Genomic DNA, 14,858 nt, shown 5'->3' on the forward strand with positions numbered 1-14,858 from the left:
CTGGGGTTCTTTAACGTGCACTGACATCGCACAGTACACGGGCCTATAGAATTTCGCCTCCAAAGAAATTCAACCGCCGCGGCCGGGATCGAACCCGCGTCTTTCGGGTCAGCAGCCAAGCACCATAACCACTGAGCCACCGCGGCGGGACTTGTGTCGACATCCGGCCCCATGACTGATCCAAATATGCAGAACTAGACTGCCGCGCTACCTACGGCAGTCAGACAAATTACGCATTTTGCTCAATAAAGTTGCGTGCCGCCGCATATATAGGAGACTCTTCAGCTCAAAGGGGGCGCCTCGGTCATCTAACCCTGAAGCGAAGGTTATCTGATTCGTGGCTAAAATCAGGACAAGAGTGAAGTTTCACGAGTCATAGGTGGCGTCAGCCACCGCCCGATTTAAAGGGTTCAGCGTTATTCATCCATCCACACATCCTCCTAAGCCCCCTCCCTCCGTTGGTCACGTCCTGATTTTGATCGCAACTGTCAGAACCATGATCACTTCCCTCTTCGCGTCGTTCATCCGTTCTTCGCTTCACGACAGGCGTCCTTGTTCCCAATTTCAATGACATTTGCAATGGCGGCTGCAGGATATCGAGGCTAGCGAGGCCTCGCACGTCGAGCTAGACGCGTTTTCCGAAAGCGCGTTTCCGCTCTGTTCCCGGAATGCCCCTTGGAAGCGCGGTTAGCGAATACCAAACACGACAAGTCAGCGGCGCCGCGCGAGCGCGAACAGGTTTATGGCCGAAGTCGTCCATACAGGAACGCGCACCTCCGACAAGATTTGCATACACGCAGGAACGGAGCCGCGGCAAAGGACGACCCGGTAGGAAAAACACACGGGACTAAACCGCTCAAAAACAGGCGGCCACACACAGGCGCAGGGCTTATGAGTGAGCTATCCACCGAAAAGCGTACATACATACGGGCGTATATGCCTAGGCCGCGCCTGCGCATGAGACCAAAGAGGCCGAGGCCAAAGCGCTAAGCTGCCTTGCGCTCGCGGGTAATCTGCGAACCACGAGCGCGTTTCTATTATTCTTCTTCAATGCGCCAAAGAGGATTTCGGCTCATAGAAGACGACAAGCAGTTTATGCGTCAACGGCAACAAAAGAACAGGTACCCACCGCCCACTGCGCACACAATGCAAATGTACAGGCGAGACCAGTATAAAAGGGAACGCATATAGTTATCGTCAAAACACCGAAATTTATTTTTAGCTGCGCATCGAAACGGTATACGGTAGCGGTATAGACGGTAACGCTTTGCTAAAACTCTCCATACCAGATATAACCACGCATTGCCCTGGTGCGCGACCTAATGGCCGTTAACGTTTCACTGTCTTGTCTATTGCGGTAAAACGTCAGTCCTTCTCCCTTCATTGATTGATTGAAAACTTGATCGTTCCAACAAATGATTATAGCTATATAGGATGTCATTAACCCGAGTTTGCTCTCTAGTGCTTTAAGGACGCTTACCCACAGGCAAAGAACAGAGAACTACGCAGAGACCCCTCTTTCATGTAGTGCGCGGTTTAAAACTTCGTTTGAGGAAAACGAAAAGCGCAGTACCTGTCTCACTTCCGGGTGGACAACCGGCCGACGCCACTGGCTGGAAGAGGGGGGGGGGGGGGGGGGGTTCTCTGAGGGGGAAAAGCCGCTTTTTTCTTGACTTGTATCCGACCATAAAGGAGTGAAAGAAGAAAAAGGTACAGAAATGCCGTAGTGGAGGGTTCCGGAATAATTTCCACCACCTGGGGATCTTTATCATGCTCTGACATCGCACAGCACACGCGCGCCTTTTTGCGTCTCGCCTCCATCGAAACGCGGCCGCCGCGGTCGGGTTCGAACCCGGCTAGCTCCGTCCCCCTAGCAGAGCGCCCTAAAATTGAGTCACTGCGGCGGGCCAGTCCGCGGTTCCGTGTCTGCCTACGTGGTCGCCACCAAACAACAGTTACAACGAGCCGCCCTTATACTTCATTCTTGACTTCATTACTCAAGTGATGATTCGCATATTTAATAAACCCGCTGATGTGGCGGACACAGAGAGGTCGGTGGCGGTTATAGCGAAGTGTTGGTTAATGCGAATTACAGTCGTGCAAATGCAATGTAAGGGTCGCGAATGCTTCAAAACGAAGCTTCAACGCGCAGACCGCCTACCCTAGCAAGAAAATTATTTATTAAAGCATACTAATTAAGTATTAAAGGAGTATAGACATCTAACTTTTGGGTGCGTGTTTTGTTGTTTGTAATGATGCGTAAGGCATTATTATACATGGATTACCACGTGATATTCTCCTACGAGCGCTAAATAATTTATAATCGAATTTCTTTCTCGTGCTGTTTCGGTTTGAACAGCCGAAAGATGACTGTGACGTCAAAGAATGGTTTTAGGTCACGTGGGGCACGAAAAACTGCAATATAATCGCTGCTTCCAACAATGAACCAGTGATTACATTGACGTTTTTCTACGTCTCACGTGACATACAATAAATATTTGACGTCACAGCCATCGTTCGGCAGTTGAGACCGAAACAGCACGACGGAAAAAATTCGATTATAAATTATTCAGCGGTCGTAGGCGAATATACCGCATGCTGATTCATGCATAGTAGTATCTTCGGAATCACTGTAGAGATGAAAACATGCCACCAAAATTAGGTGCCTATACTCCTTCAAAGTGGAATAACTTTACTTCCCCTCCTCTTCCACACAAAAAACAGACGGAGTGGCATTACTAAGTCAGCAAGCGGTGTTACTAATTCAGCAGCTGTGCAAACATATACTGTGTGCGCGAAGCGTTAATGCAAATGCATTCATTTTTTTTTATTGCAGGGGTCAGTGACCTCTAGCACAGCTGGTACCTACGAGATCGGCTGAGCGTTGCTCCGATGATAACTGAGAAGTAACAAAACAATTAGTTCATCATGCCAGAAGAACGCTGCCCAGGAGGTATCGCAGACGTAGCGTATACGCAATTGCCACTGTAGAAATACGTGAAAAAAAAAAAAAAGGCCTAAGGGTACGAAAACTTTCGAAAACGCACATCCTAGACTAATTCGAGAATGAGAAATTCAAATAACTTTTATCTCTGCATGATAGTTATCCTCGCAAGAGGCCCTACTGATATTATGAATGAATGAATGAATGAATGAATGAATGAATGAATGAATGAATGAATGAATGAATGAATGAATGAATGAATGAATGAATGAACCGAGCAACCATCAAAAGCTATCGTTCAATATACATGGTCAAGTATGCGGACAATTGTCTGTGATTTGAGGCAAAATTCAGAACGGCAACGCTGGATAAATATAGAGTGCAATAAGCGAGCGCCTCTTATCAGCCTTTCCTGCCCTCGCCTATCGTCCAAACGACCTTCTGTAAACTATAGTGACCTGCAAGCTCAGCAGAATGTCCTCAAATTGCTCCACGTGAGAGCCATTTCGCCTGTCACACATTCCAACTAGGTTTTCATGCGGAAAACAGCTCGGAGTCGAAAATAACGCGATATATCAAGAAAGAGGGGTGAAGAGAAGTCAAGTTCGTATGCGACTGACGTGACGCTCAATTCATCTGATGATCATGTGGAGTTTAACGTCCCGAAGCGACTCAGGCTACGATGGAAGCCGTAATGGAGAGAATTTAGACCACCCGGGGACCCTTAACGTGTAATGGCATCGCACAGCACACGACGCCTTTTGCGTTGATTGTACCGAGCTAGGAGGGTCAACGAACCTGTCGTCCGAAGAGAGACGGAAAAACGGAACGACCCATCTGCTTGCTCATTTGCAATCTGCGCAGATGTGTCGAGTTCAACGACGTTCCACAAACAGTCTGACTCGGACAATCGTGCACTGTTTGGAAGACGGATTAAACTTGTTTGCTTAAAAATATTCATTGTTGTCCGCTAATGTTTCGTCACCACTTGCTCGCCAGCTTAAATGACAAGGATTTGCTCCTTCGACGTGTGGGAAGATAAATGCGTACTTCCTTCCTTCAGTATTGTTCTTTCACTGTGAAAACTCTCCCTTGAGAGTCGATTACTCTGCGATGGGTATACGGACATACGTTATTCTCACCGGGGTTTTACAGTTGAACAAATGCGCCACAACCGTTTCAAGTAACAACAAAGGCTTCTATCGTTAATATTTTACACATTTAGGGGAGTAAATAATAGCATGGACAAATAAAAGTACCAAAACCGTGCCGTCTTACACTCTTAAGGGAGTAAATGGGACACTAAAGCGCAAAAAGCTTCGTATGACTCCGTAAAGTTTTCCTGCCTTGAAACATGTCGATACATATGTAGTGCTACATCATCGATGTTCCTAAACGCGACAAGGGCAGACATCGCAGCAGTGGCGTCAGCTAACAGAGCTCACGCAACGTTCCCCACTTGGCCGTCAAATCCGCGCGCACCAGTCGATTATTTGCACAGCGCTGAAAACCCGTACCTGAGCGCAAGCTATTATTAAACTCTCCGTGCGAGAACAGGCAAACGGGCAACTTCACAAAGCACGGACGCATTATAAACGAAGGACTACAGGATGTGTCGCAACACCACTGACGAAGCGGTTGGAGACCGGTGAATTTCTTTTTAACACTGGCGACCTTGGTACAGCGCCGATCCGACGGCCTTAGAAAGCCTCCCACGCGAGCAACCGCTCATCGCCGTTTCCACCTCGTATCGGCAGCAGCCAACCAACCAACAAACAAAGCTCGGCTGCAAAATCACGTCGGCGCTATTTTCGAACCTGCAGCGCCACCGCCTCTCCGTAGCTTGCTTTCCTTCGGTTTTGTCTTTCGCGGTGAGATCCGCTTCGTCGCAGTGTAGTGTATACTAGTAAGTACACCGGCAAGGAAACAACGAGCAAGTCTGTTCACTACGTCGATCGGCGCTATTTTTATTGTGCCCAACCAACGTTGGCTCAAACGTACAGGTTAGCCGACGGCGTGGGCTTGCGCGTGCTTTCTGCCAGCTTATTGAGGAAACAGATAGCGCGCGCCGATGGGCAGCTACCGCGAGCACGGTCGCTAACGGGCTACCACCATCGCCTTTAGAAAGAAGAAAAAAAAAACACCTCGTCGCAGTTTCCTTTTTGGCCCGGGTCGCCCACTGCTCCCGGACAATGGTTAATCAAGGAAGTGAAGACGAGTGCAGCAGAGGTTGGCTCGCGGAACGGAATACTTTTGGGGGGTATATAACATTCGCTCACGCGCGCTGCCATTTACGGCGACTCCCCCCTCCCTCCTTCCCCACGCCTCACGAGAAACGGGGAAGAAATGATGTGGTCCATGACCGCCGGCGAATTTCACGAACGCAGCCTCTCGACGGATCGGGGTACGCTAATTGAATTAACAGCCGGCACCACGGGTCGCGACTAGAAAAAGTAACTCGAGATTTGCCGAGACCGAACACGCGTCTCGATAAGAGCGACGCAAACTTTCGTAACACTCGCGCACACACATAGACACACGACAGGCAAACAGGGTGGAATGAACTCACGAAATCACGTCTTCCAGCTTTCCTGTGCCACTTTGTGTTGAGCGACGGTGCTCCTGCCAGAGCGAGCCGTCGGCGGCGAAAAGTTTGGTGCGGCGGCGAACAAAGTTGCACCGATCGGTGCGGTTGAGTCGCGGGAGCACGAAATTAGCGGCCGCTTACGACGACGCTCCAACATGCAGCACACGGTCGTGTCACTGATCGCTTCTCTCTCCGGCCCACTGGCAGCAGCTGAACGAAACGGGTAATCCAACGCCAAGATCCGTGAAGAGCACGAAGCACACGAACTCAGTCAAAACTCCGACGCGCTCGCGCTCACACACAACACACCCTCGGGAGGGCGAGCGAATAACTTTGTGGCTTCTGAAAAGAACGGCGAAAGAGGGAGAGAGAGAAAGCCGGGGCCGTGGTGATGCGGAAAAGGTAAAAAAACCTCGCTTGGCTTCTGCTTGGCGCAAGGATTACCTTTTATGAGCAGCTGTAGAGGGCGCAGCGTTAAATAGGTCACGCGTCAGTTCCGAGGGGGCGCCACCTTACAGGCAACAATTTGTTTTATAGTGAGTGGAGTAACTGCTCGGAGAAGAACAAGTAGGCTGTCGAATTAAAATTTGCTAATACTAAGTTCTACCGCAAGGAGCAGCACATGTCTTGAGGGCCGTTTGTTTCGGTTTCCCGCATAGAGTTTCTTACTCCTACTCCTAGTCTACTCCTAGTCTACTCCTAGTCTACTCCTAGTCTACTCCTAGACTACTCCTAGACTACTCCTAGTCTACTTCCTAGTCCTACTCCTAGTCTACTCCTAGTAAGAAACTCTATGGTTTCCCGTGTTTGATTTTGCTTGCGCGCTCATAGTTTAAAAAAGTTTGAAGTAATCTCTTTGGAAAATCGCTCGTGATAAAAACTGTAGCGCAGCAGAAGACGAAGTAAAAATAGCTGATAATGGGGATTTACTATGTTGCATATTGTTTGTAGCATATCATAGCAGTTGAAAACTGCCAAAAAAACCAAAGCATCAAAAAGTAGGAGTACGAGATTAGGAGAACATTACGCTACGTGGGGCTTTCAGACAAACTGATCGGCATCAAGTCGTACTACCCAGAGCACCACGCACTCACGAAGTTATTTTGGAGTGGGTGTTTCAAGGAAACTATACAGCGGTATCGAACCACATACGTGTTTCTCTAGCTAGCGGCACACTTATAAGTCAAGTGGCGAGATTATTATCTTGGGAGCTTTAAAAACTGCGAGCATACTTGTCTATTGTCACGAAAGCCCCCCCTCCCCCCTTAAAAAAAAACTAACTAAAAACTATTTGCTATTATTTACCAAAATAAAAATAAGTTACTGCGTAGATATATAGTCGTACATGTAGTATAGAGTTACTCAATTTTTGCGTGAGCACTTTGTATCAGCTTTTTAGGCATAACGCGGCCTCTCGTGACCGTGAACAGCGCACAGCTTTAAAAGAGTTGCATGCTTTATGTATTCTACCATACCACGGCCGCTAGATACAAAGCGCACCTCGCTTTGCGCTTTGCATCAAGCGGCCGTGACCATACTACAGTGTTGTAACCATACTCTGCACTGCTCATCCGCTGCGTTGCTGCAGGCTAGCTACGGCCGCCAGCACATCCATTAAACAGCAAGCCGTCATGACCATCTCTCGTAGGCGAGCCTGTGAGAGACGGCTGAGAATGTTGCATCCCAAGACGAGTAGAGAGTTTCCATGCAAGTACGACCACCAACTGTAGAATCGCTTGATATGGCCACTACAAATAAATACTGCCTTTGGTACCTTTACTACCATAGTTTCGATTCAAGTCATGTGCAGGCGACAGTGCAATTTGCAGGCGACAGTGTAATTTTTACATAGGTGATACTAAGCGCGTATTCTTTGCTTACTAAAAAGCACGGGTGGTTCGAGGAACCGATTTCCAAAACACGATTTTTGCCCGCTCCTTTCCTGCCAATCTTGGCTGACTTTTTAGGCTATTCATTGTTTTTTTCGTGGTCGTAATGATTTCAATGACCAGGAAATAAAAGTAAGGAAAAAAATATTGGCAGCGGTGGGATTCGAACCCACGCCCCCGAAGAGACTGGTGCCTTAAACCAGCGCCTTAGACCGCTCGGCCACGCTACCAGATGATCCGACCTGCAAAAATAAATCATTATAAACCTATTACCCTTTGTTTCGTTGCATCACATTTTAGATATGGACGTGTTTCTTGTTGCTTTCATTCGCATCTCTCATTTCAGGAATACGCCTTATGCTGCCTTTGTTCTTTATTTTGCCATATACTTTTACATCACTGCTGGAACCAGCTGAAACGGCACAGCGAATTGCGCTCGGCGTGCTTTCGGTTTAGTATGGTCCAGTCGGTTTCGTCACGCGGATTGGATGCACCTTCAATAAAGCATAGATTTCGCGGTTAACGTTATGCTCTGGCAGCATCCCCGATGCCCCTAATCCGATTTTTACGCGCCGAACGAAGCTCGCCCGGTTATAGTATCGGACAAATTTCTATGATCTAGGTATCACACCGAAAGATACGCGAACCTAACATAACGCCGAACCCCGTGAACTTGGGCTCGTACAAACCACCAATGCCGAAATTTTGTACGCATGATCCGAGTTAAAACGTACTCAAGAATCGGCTCCCGATCAAGGCCCCGTTTCATACGGCTTTAGAGATTTAATGCAGTAGCCGAGACGTTCTAGCGCAGACGTTACACGACACGGACTGACCGGACGCCGGCTACGCACCCATGCCACTGCGCACGCGCGGCCGGTAAACAGTTATGCGTGTACATTACCTTTAGCATACCGTGTACCGTATAACCGTTACCGCTACCGGAGTACCGGGGGCCCGCCCACCACCGCTGAGCACGCGCTGATTGGCCCCGATGCTGCAAGTGCGCTCGCAGCTCGTGGGTATGTGGCACCATCTGGCACCGTCAAGGTGATTTGAGCATGCGCATTGGCTGCGAGAGGGCTCCCGGTACTCCGGTAACGACAACACGGTACACGGTATGCTAAAGGTGTCTATTAATACGGCTCCGATATTTACTGTAAATCCAATGATCCAATGTTTTCAACCATGCGTTCCCGCCGCATCACCGTTACTCGATCCACAACAGGGCAAAATCTACGCAGCCCCACTATTACTTCGAGCAAGGCACTCCATGTATGGCAGGTCTGAGAACTAAATGAAAACACACCAAGGTGGGGGCGGTCTAGGGGAATGCTTTATTGTAGTTTCCAACGAAGAACGAAACTACTACACTGGACGACGAAACCACACCTCCTGAACACGAATGTAGAAAAGTGCACAGGTCCAACGTCCTCGATGCAATAAATATGTGCTGCAAACAGGCGGAGTGAGAGGGTCACAACAGCCCAGAGGAATACAGGTCGCGCTAACTGCAGTGGTTAGAAAAAGCTTTTATGAAAACACTCAAAGCAATAAGAGCTCGATCCACTTTCAATGCAACATTTTCCCCTCCCATCATCTTCCCTCTACACTCGGCAACAACGTTATGTAACACACAATGCTGCAAGCATGAAAACACCTCGCGCATGGCTTTTTTTTTTTTAATCTGTCCTCCAGATGTGGAACAAAGTGGTTTGTCATCGCAGGTCCGCCACAATTACTGGCTTCACGTTTCCTCAAAGCACCCCCCCCTTGTCAACACACACACTCACACGTGATAACGAAAGTCCTGAAGGTAACCCCCGGCCCCCCAACCCGCGATTCCCCAGCCCGCGAGAACTCAGAAAACAGCACTTTTACATTATACAAGGGCGCATTGGTTACAAGTCTGAAGAGAAAAAGGTTTTAAAACGATAACTGTGGACACAACACAAGCAACCTCCCCACATCTATACCAACAGCACAGCAATTACAACTGTTTTGCATTGATAGGTGGCAGCTATGAACACTGCTGAGAAAAAAAACAGCAGTCGAGACAACTGGACACGTGCCTTCCTTTCAAACCCTAGTGTGGGGAGGCTGCGGCACACTGTAACGAGGCAGGTACAGACTTCACAGCATTTCAAGAAAAAACAAACCGGACAATCTGTGCGGTATCCCTATATAATAGCAGCAGCAACAACACAACTGCACTCTGTGGAAAAAAAGGAAAAAAAAAAAAAGCCAGCAAGCACATGCTTCAGAGCTGCTTTTTTGCTAGGCATTTTGTGCATTAAGTATAGTATCTGAACAGAAGCAACGGCCACTTGCATTTCCAAATGCCAGCGTCCTCTCATGTACATGACCTGAGAACTGTTTTCCCCCTTTGAACCTTAAAATACAATAAGCGTGACGCTAAAAATTTTATGTGTATGTATGCTGGCTACACAATCTGCAAGTATGGTCCTCCATCGAAAAGTCACAGTCACGCCTCTGAGAAGACCATGAATTTGGAGACACCTGCATTTACAAAAAAAAAAAAAAATGCTCCGAACGTAAAAAGAGAAGAGAAAAGATAGCAGTGCGATCGCTCACAACTTTCCACCCTGGACAAACAACAAGACAGAAAACAACCTTAACAAAACAAGTTTGAAGGAACAGGGAAACTCACTGCATGACTGGCTAACCAGTCAATCCAACTGATCGAGAGGAAAACGGCAGAAAAATCTGACAAGTGTTAAAGAAAAGGTAAAACCAGACCACACGATTGCCCACAGAGCGAGCTGCAGGCCCTTTTTTTTAAGACAAGAAAAAAGAAAAGAAAAAACACAAGTTGATCTCCCTTTCACACAATCACAGGTCCAAGATGTCACTGCTCTTTAGGAGGGGTAAAAAAAAAAAAGGGAGATGGGGGGGAGAAAAAAAAAGGAAAAAGCGTTGTCCTCTTGTGGCTCTCTTGGAACAGCTTGGAATCGGTTTGCGCTGGGGAGGACAAGAGAACAGGCAGCAGCCTCTTCTTTGCTTCACTCTTCCTTGGGCCTCTGGGCCTGCTGCTGCTGGCCAATGGGGATCTTGGACTTGATCCTGGGCGAAGACGTGGCACAGGTTATCTCAAAAGCCCTGAACAGAGCACCCTCTGCGTAGTTCTAGGCCTCTCTACACTGGCATCATCTCTCCCTATTTCCCCGTAGCCTACGTCTTGACCTTGACACCTGATGCAGACAAGTACTGTGTGCACCAAGCTCTTCTAGTTCGTGCTAGATCTAACCAGACCTCTCAGGTCTCGAAAAACCCTACCAGACAGCTGCTTCTAAAATCAGGCTTCACTACTCTATAGAGAAGATTTCACTCCTTGCAGCCGCATGACTTTGCTCGGGTGACTGCTAACTCAATTTTCACTGTAGTATTCAAGGCACAGTCTCACCTATCACAGACCTGACCTCAGACAACAAAGACGAGCATGCAATAGCTTTCATAAAGCAATGATGGAAGCGAACACGATTTCTGCTGTGGCTTCAGATGAAACCGCTACTCAAGGTCGTCGAAGAGATTCACTACATAAAAACCTCATTGATTTGAAGCCAGTGGGACCGCGACAAGTATTTGAATTAGCCACACAGCAAGATAAATAAAAATAAGGGAGGGAGGGGGGACCAGGCAAAAAATTCTGTTGTAGAAACAAGTTACCTATATTCTACTATCTTTGCGATTACTGCACACTGCCGCCTAGAAGTCAGACCCGCATCCTGCAGCCCTTGCTGACCAACAACTCTACTCCAGATATATATATATTACCTGTGCTACACGGGCACTTTCGAATGACATCTGAGTCGAATGGCAGTTGAGACTTGGAATGGCATTCGAACTCGACGAACTCCCGCGGTGCTACACGACACTTAAACGCATTTTAAATTCTCAGCTCATTTTCAGTGTACGACGACGATGGTTACACTAGTCTGACAACGCCACTATCACGGTGAACAGCAGCAAGTGATTATAGTCAACTATCTAGTTCACTATAATATTATTGTAGTGGGACAAATTTTTTTGGTTAAACGACACCGACGAATCCGATCGGCGGACGGTCAGCCTTCATGCCCTCGGGAGTTCGGCAGCTGAGCGAAAACAAGCTGATGAGGTGACAATGCGAATACATGCGCACCTCTACCTTATCCGTATTGAAAATAAGCGAAACGAATGGCTATATTTCACATTTGGACATTCACTAGCGATAACCACTTGCCAAATTAATTTCAGTCAACGACGACTCCGTTCTCTTCAGCGACGACTAGGCCTAGCGAGTCCGCAGGGTTGGATCGGTGATTGTGAAGAACGAATTCACAAGTTTTAGTGACTGCAAATGGTCAACGAGTGTAGTTTTGACAACAGTGACATGAAATCAACTATTGCTTACATCACAGGACGCGCATATGATGAACGTGAAGCGGCTGTGGGACTCAGGCTGTCGAGCAGTGCTTTACGGCCATCATCGCTGTTGCTAGCTTGTGGGTAACAAGTTAGGCCGTTTCAGTTAATGCGAACGGTCACCAAACATACTTCTGGACAAAGTAGTTTAAAATAAAGTACTGGGCATGTCGGAAGAAGCCAGGAAAATTAGCGAGATGCGTCGATCTACGCGATGTCAACAACCCGGCTGCCAAGTGTTTCTCAGGCGAGCGATCGCGTCGGAACTTCCCGCAGATTGTTGCACTGCGTAAACAAGCACGGGTACAACTCAAGCCCGTATTTCGTTTTACGTCTTGCAAACGAGCACAAGCTGTTCATACGCAGCGACGTAAACAGCAGTACGAGTGTAGTCGTCCTCATCGGCGCACTCCTGGGAAAATTTCATGCACACGCGGTAAATGTCCATTGGTGTACTATTATCTGCAAGCACTCACTAAGACAGAACACTAGCAATTTGCTAAACAAACAGCAGAAAAAAGTGAGCAGCGGGTAGAAATGAACAGCCACAGAGCCGAAAGCAGTCGCGCAGCTGTTGGGCTGTGGGCGGGACGAAGCGACGGCGGCGGCGACTGCTATTGGTCGGTTGAGGCTGTGTTCGCGTTTCGAAGGCATTCCAAAATCTGGAATGTCTTCGCCGAGCTCTGTCGACTCGAATGTCACCTGAACCGAATGCCATCGAAAAGAAGTGTAGCAACTTAAGTTCGGCAGTCGAATCGAATGACATTCGGTTGGAACGCATTCGAAACAGCAGTGTAGCAGGGGTATAAGCCTCCGTGACGTGGATAGACGGCCTCTAATGCTATTGCGTTAATATTGTGATCGACAACTGAATATATAAAAAATGACAATAGATGAGCTTATCTATAATCTAGATGCCAGAATAGATGGGTACGTGCTGCTCAGACCATTATGATGTCAGCAGGTGCCGTTCAGTATACCGTATTTACTCGCATAATGATCGCACTCGCGTAATGATCTCACCACCGAATTTTGTTGTCAAAACTCAGTTTTTTTTATTCCCCGCGTAATGATCGCACCCCGAACTTGCCGCAGCAATTTGCCGACGATGTCGAATCTAGCCGACAATGATCGTACTTGCTATCTGTCTGACGGATGGCACGTGCAGATTACCATCTTGCTGTCAGCATTGCAGCGGCAGCCGCCTGTTGGTTGACCTGCGGTCACACGGGCAGTCTAACTGAGGTTATGCTTAACCGCGGATACCAAACTTAACTGCGGTTGTCTCGAATCACGGTTCGCCATTGTCGCAAGTCTCGCCACTGTTCTGGGTTGCGGTGCAACGAACTAAGTGACGTGGTGATCCGGCTAAACTTTGTTGTCGTAAAATAATAAGCCCTGGGATACGGGAACGTCAAAAATGAATCCTCCTTGAGAATCGCGGGCCTGTACCGAGTTCCTGGTAGGAGTAATAACTGCGATACAAGCTAGTTTTATGTTCGCAGCCGCGTAGCAGCTGCCGCCGTTGCAGCGCGAGTGACCCGATCTGCTTGGCCAACTCCGCTGCGAAGGCATCGCTGAAATCGATCGTATATATTTCTTTTAATATGAAACAATGAGGTGGTCAGTAAGGCAGCGCCATAAGTAGAACATTCATTATAGCGCTGGTCAATTCAAAAGCGCCGTCCACTGGGAGTACAGAGCGACTAGGGAGTACAGAGCGCCGTCGTCCGCCGCGCTCGTGGGCGGCACTATTGAGGTAAGCGCGCGCAATCCAGTGCTCCGAGCGTTGCGAACGCGACACCTAAGTTCATCAAAGATGTGGCAGGGACCGGACATTTTTCGGCGTAACGGCGGTAAAATGTGTAGCTTGAGCGCCGCGGGACGTTGCTGTTGTACGCTGTTGCCGCGCTATCGGACGAGATCGAAGGCCGCACAAAAGCGCCGTCGCGCAGCACTATACACACTCCCTATTTTGATGCGTTGCTCTTTGAACGTGCGAAGAAAGTATGTTCTTGAAGTGGGCCAGCTCTTGCGCTTTTTGCACTCTACCTTCTCGGTTAACGACGTAAGCCAAGATCGCCGAGATTGCCAAGATCGGTTCGCGTCAACAGCGGCTAGCGTGCCCATGTGATAAGAGTTGTCTGCTTGCGACTTGTTAGCATTTTCGGTGCTCAAAAATTTTTTGTAAAAAATTTACTCCGCGTAATGATTGCACCCCTAAATTTGCGTCAATTTTTTGGAAAAAAAAAGTGCGATCATTATGCGAGTAAATACGGTATTCACTGCTCTGGTGAACATGGGTTCACCAAACACAAACAGTTTCGGTTTATGGGGGATTTAACGTCCCAAAGCAACTTTTAAAGTTTACTGTGTGACATGAGAAGCTTTAAACCTGCCCGATATTCTGAGATATGCAAGGTCCACTTTGTTATCTATGTGCATAAGAACACCACTGCTTCTTTCCCTGCTGTACCATCTGTCCGCAGCACTGTCAGCGAAACTAAAGCCCCACAGCTTGTTCTAAAAGGGTTGCATACACTTAACCTTACACCCTAAATAAACACAGGCCCACCTGTGCTCTCTACAGGGCTGGTCCATGTCTGGGTCTATTCAACAATAAGGACAAACATAACAGTGGTTACGGAAGTTTACTGTATACCTCGAATCTAGATGCACGGCGCACTACAGATGCACCCAATACAGGCAAGACAAAGAAGCCAGGTCAAGTACTCAGGCGGGAGCAATGTGCGGACACTCACGTTCCAATCACGTTGCCCACGTGCGTCCTGGCCAGGCCCACGTACTGGTCAATCTCCGTCTGCAAAAGCCAAGCACACTCACAGTGAGCTTTCTGACAGCCAATCGCACGCAGACGAAATGGTAGGGACATGCACAAGCCTGTCCAGCAAAGGGCCACAAACCTTGTAGGTCTCGTAGACCTTGGGGAGCGTGAAGGCGGCAACATAGGCTGGAAAGGAGAAAAGGAGGGGAAATTAGCAAAATCAGGAGC

General features: G+C 48.1%; 2 protein-coding genes and 1 non-coding gene across 14 annotated transcripts in view; all 3 read right to left on the bottom strand.

The window, feature by feature from the left end:
- The window catches only part of LOC149332560 (MAP/microtubule affinity-regulating kinase 3-like), a 634,516-nt gene that overhangs the window by 121,731 nt on the left and 497,927 nt on the right, over positions 1–14,858 (bottom strand). For 3 of the 11 annotated variants that reach the window (XM_089558194.1, XM_089558197.1, XM_089558191.1), the window contains exon 1: positions 5,514–5,923. The exons of 2 other annotated variants lie outside the window; for them this stretch is intronic. The gene's annotated coding sequence lies outside the window, so the exon portion shown is untranslated. Of the gene's footprint in view, positions 1–5,513; positions 5,924–14,858 lie in introns of those variants that run through there. 6 more of the 11 variants (XM_089558195.1, XM_089558200.1, XM_089558196.1 and 3 more) reach the window with 3 other exon arrangements.
- On the bottom strand, positions 7,569–7,650 carry TRNAL-AAG (transfer RNA leucine (anticodon AAG)). The gene has a single exon. It is a non-coding gene; the product is annotated as a tRNA-Leu (tRNA).
- LOC149332562 (reticulon-3-like) overlaps positions 8,734–14,858 on the bottom strand; it is a 30,616-nt gene continuing 24,491 nt past the window's right edge. For both annotated transcript variants that reach the window (XM_089558181.1, XM_089558180.1), the window contains 3 exons: positions 14,770–14,816; positions 14,608–14,666; positions 8,734–10,504 (listed from right to left, as the gene is read on the bottom strand). In XM_089558181.1, coding sequence (XP_089414307.1) covers positions 10,444–10,504; positions 14,608–14,666; positions 14,770–14,816 — 167 coding nt within the window. In that variant the 3' untranslated portion in view covers positions 8,734–10,443. The remainder of the gene's footprint in view (positions 10,505–14,607; positions 14,667–14,769; positions 14,817–14,858) is intronic.

The sequence above is a fragment of the Amblyomma mixtum genome, chromosome 8 (genome assembly GCF_055824585.1).
Source record: "Amblyomma mixtum isolate Tamu chromosome 8, ASM5582458v1, whole genome shotgun sequence".
NCBI classification, from domain to species: Eukaryota; Metazoa; Arthropoda; class Arachnida; order Ixodida; family Ixodidae; genus Amblyomma; species Amblyomma mixtum.